The following is a 2650-nucleotide window of genomic DNA, read 5'->3' on the forward strand; positions in this document are numbered from 1 at the left end:
TGAAACTAATTAAACACCACAGACCGGTCGGTCTGTGCCTTGGTATCGGCCTGACTTCTCATTTTAGTTTGTTCATTTGTATTGAAAATCGTAATACTGATCGAACAATTAATTTACAGATTCTCTGAGCTAGCTGCAACTAGAGAAAATAAAACTCATGAATACGAGTTGCTGTTTATCAGATGGACGATGATGATCAGTTTCATGGGTATGAACTTGATTGCCGCCTGATTCTATTGAGGGAGATGGGGTTGGTTCAGCTGGATGAATCAAAGCAGGCATTAGAGAAAGATATTTGGCAGCCCAGATATCATAAATAAACATATATGTGCTATTACCAGTCTTCAGATGGGGAGCCAAACCATCTCCATGGAGTTCTCATGTTGAATCTTTTAATGCAGGAGCATTCTATAATCCATTTTTGATCTGCATGTTGCACTTTTAGCGATGTTAATCTTTGACAGTTCCTTATATATATATATATATATATATATATATATATATATATATATTGGGGTTTCCTCATTCAAATTGCATCCCTTGTCTATACATGACAACAGTTTAGGGTTACAGATATAGGCTCATGATGAGTTAAATTGGTTCCACTTCCATATATAACAAGCAATCTGAAATAAAGAAGCATCAACATAACGATGCATAATTTGGAGATGTTGATTAATTAATTACATCCCCTGATACATGTTGTTCAAAGTAAATATCATCACGAGTTTATTAAGAAATTAAATCAAAAGACATCTCATAATTCAAACGAGGACGCTGCAACCGGCGGTCTTTTATATATACAAGAAAACCAAGTACAGACTCTATTATGTCTTCAATCTTTTTCCATCTGTATGTTCTATATATTAAACACCAATATAGATCCTCAATCATCGACCTTAAATAAGAGAGAGAGAGAGAGAGAGAGAGAGCACCATACAAGTTCAAGCAATAATTAAGTAGTTTAGCAAATTCACATATTAATGGGAACTGAGACCCTTATTTTAGACTCTGTTAGGAACCCACAACTTGAATCTCTGTCAGAAAGAGTTGCGAGAGAGAGAGAGAGAGAGCAACGTTCACTTATCTCCAAACAAGTAGCCGAGAGATGAGTTTCCCCCAGGAACTGACTTAACCTTGGTGGACGGACGGTCCTGAAAAGTATAGAGTTGAGAAATGCTGAGAAACGATACAACTCATCTATAGCAATTAAACAAAGAAATATAACCTGTCGAATACTCACAGTTATGAAGGTTCCCGTGTTCGAGCCCCGATCTCTCTGGTCGGGGGCATCGCGTTTCTGCACTGGAGATAGAAGATAGGGTGCATTCTCTGTGCTGTTATCATCTCCCCATGGTGGCCTGGTAACGACTGGGGCGACTGGGGCTGTCGCCGGCTGCTGCTCAGACCCAAACAGGTAGCCCAGCGAACTCTGGCCTCCGCCATAGCTCCCACCTTTACTCATGGTTATTGTCCTTCGAAAATTTTCTTTGTTGCATTAAATTAGCTCTAGCAATGTCTATATTTATAATGTTTAAAGGGAGAGAATCCTCCAGAACAGAAAAAGACATCTTTGTACTTGATTATCTCTATGATTTTTCTTTCTTTCTTCTTCTTATTCTCTACTTCTTTTAAAATTATGTTGGGATTTCTAGACGAGTAGTTGTATGACCGTAGATTTGAGTGCTTATCAAGTTAAGAGTAGGTACACCATCCACAGGCATATGTGTAACCGCAGACTTGGTTTAGCAGTCATGGGCAAGCTTGAACTGGCGTTTTAATTCCCTCAAATGCCAACTATTTATTGCCTGTGTTTGGTTTGAAGGAAAAAGTAGGGAAAGGTAAGAAACCTTTACATTTACAAACCTTTTTTTTTTTCCCTACCTTTTCCTTCAAACCAAACATAGCCTTAAAAGACTATTTAGACAATGTATTAGAGTTTCTTATGTATGAACATGTAATAGCTAGCGCACTGCCATGAATTTTACTGCAGGTACCATGCAACCATAGAAAATCTATTAAATCTGGGATCTGGGGTTTAAACCATTAACATTTATTAGATCAATAAACTTAATGGAATATTTTCTGTTGGATTCTAAAAATTATCTTCACCCAATTCGTTGAAAAGGAAGTTAAGATGAAAATTGGAAACTATTAGGTTTTACTTAGGTTAGATGTGAGATAATACTTTCAGATCCTTGTAGAAGACTAGTTATAGCCCCTAGAAATTGGTGCAGTGCAACTGAGAGTGGCTCAATTCGTACTGTTGCTTGCTCATTACTGTGGAAATTTGTGATGGTTCAATCCCTATCATTAGGGGTTAGGGTTTATGATGCAATCAATCACATTAAAGATGTCACATATTGATGTGCCACTTTATGACACTCGATCCCACCCGATCCTGAGGAGATTTCTCCAATGGTATAAACTATATCATGTTTCCCCCATATCGTATGACTGAAAAAAAAAACATATTAACATTATTGTTTGTTAGAAAAAGAAGGTTAATTATGATACCAGGAATACATGATTCGGGAAAAGTTTATATCCAATCAATCAGTTTCATAAAAGTAGTAACCAATCAAGTGGATTTTCATCAAAATTCACAGAGGGATTTGATTGATCAAATCATTTTCCCCATATCATGTCT

The 2650-nt window shown here is 37.0% G+C and overlaps 1 protein-coding gene across 1 annotated transcript; it reads right to left on the reverse strand.

Annotated features, from left to right (window-relative positions):
- Positions 1–937: 937 nt before the first annotated feature.
- On the reverse strand, positions 938–1533 carry SP1L5 (SPIRAL1-like5). The gene is made up of 2 exons (XM_010256924.3): positions 1244–1533; positions 938–1154 (listed from the first exon to the last, which is right to left on the reverse strand). The coding sequence occupies exons 1-2, from the start codon at positions 1463–1465 to the stop codon at positions 1080–1082; spliced, it is 297 nt and encodes a 98-aa protein (XP_010255226.1). The 5' UTR covers positions 1466–1533; the 3' UTR covers positions 938–1079.
- Between the last annotated feature and the right edge of the window lie 1117 nt (positions 1534–2650).

This window comes from Nelumbo nucifera, chromosome 1, assembly GCF_055504915.1.
Source record: "Nelumbo nucifera cultivar China Antique chromosome 1, China Antique-T2T, whole genome shotgun sequence".
Classification (NCBI taxonomy): domain Eukaryota; kingdom Viridiplantae; phylum Streptophyta; class Magnoliopsida; order Proteales; family Nelumbonaceae; genus Nelumbo; species Nelumbo nucifera.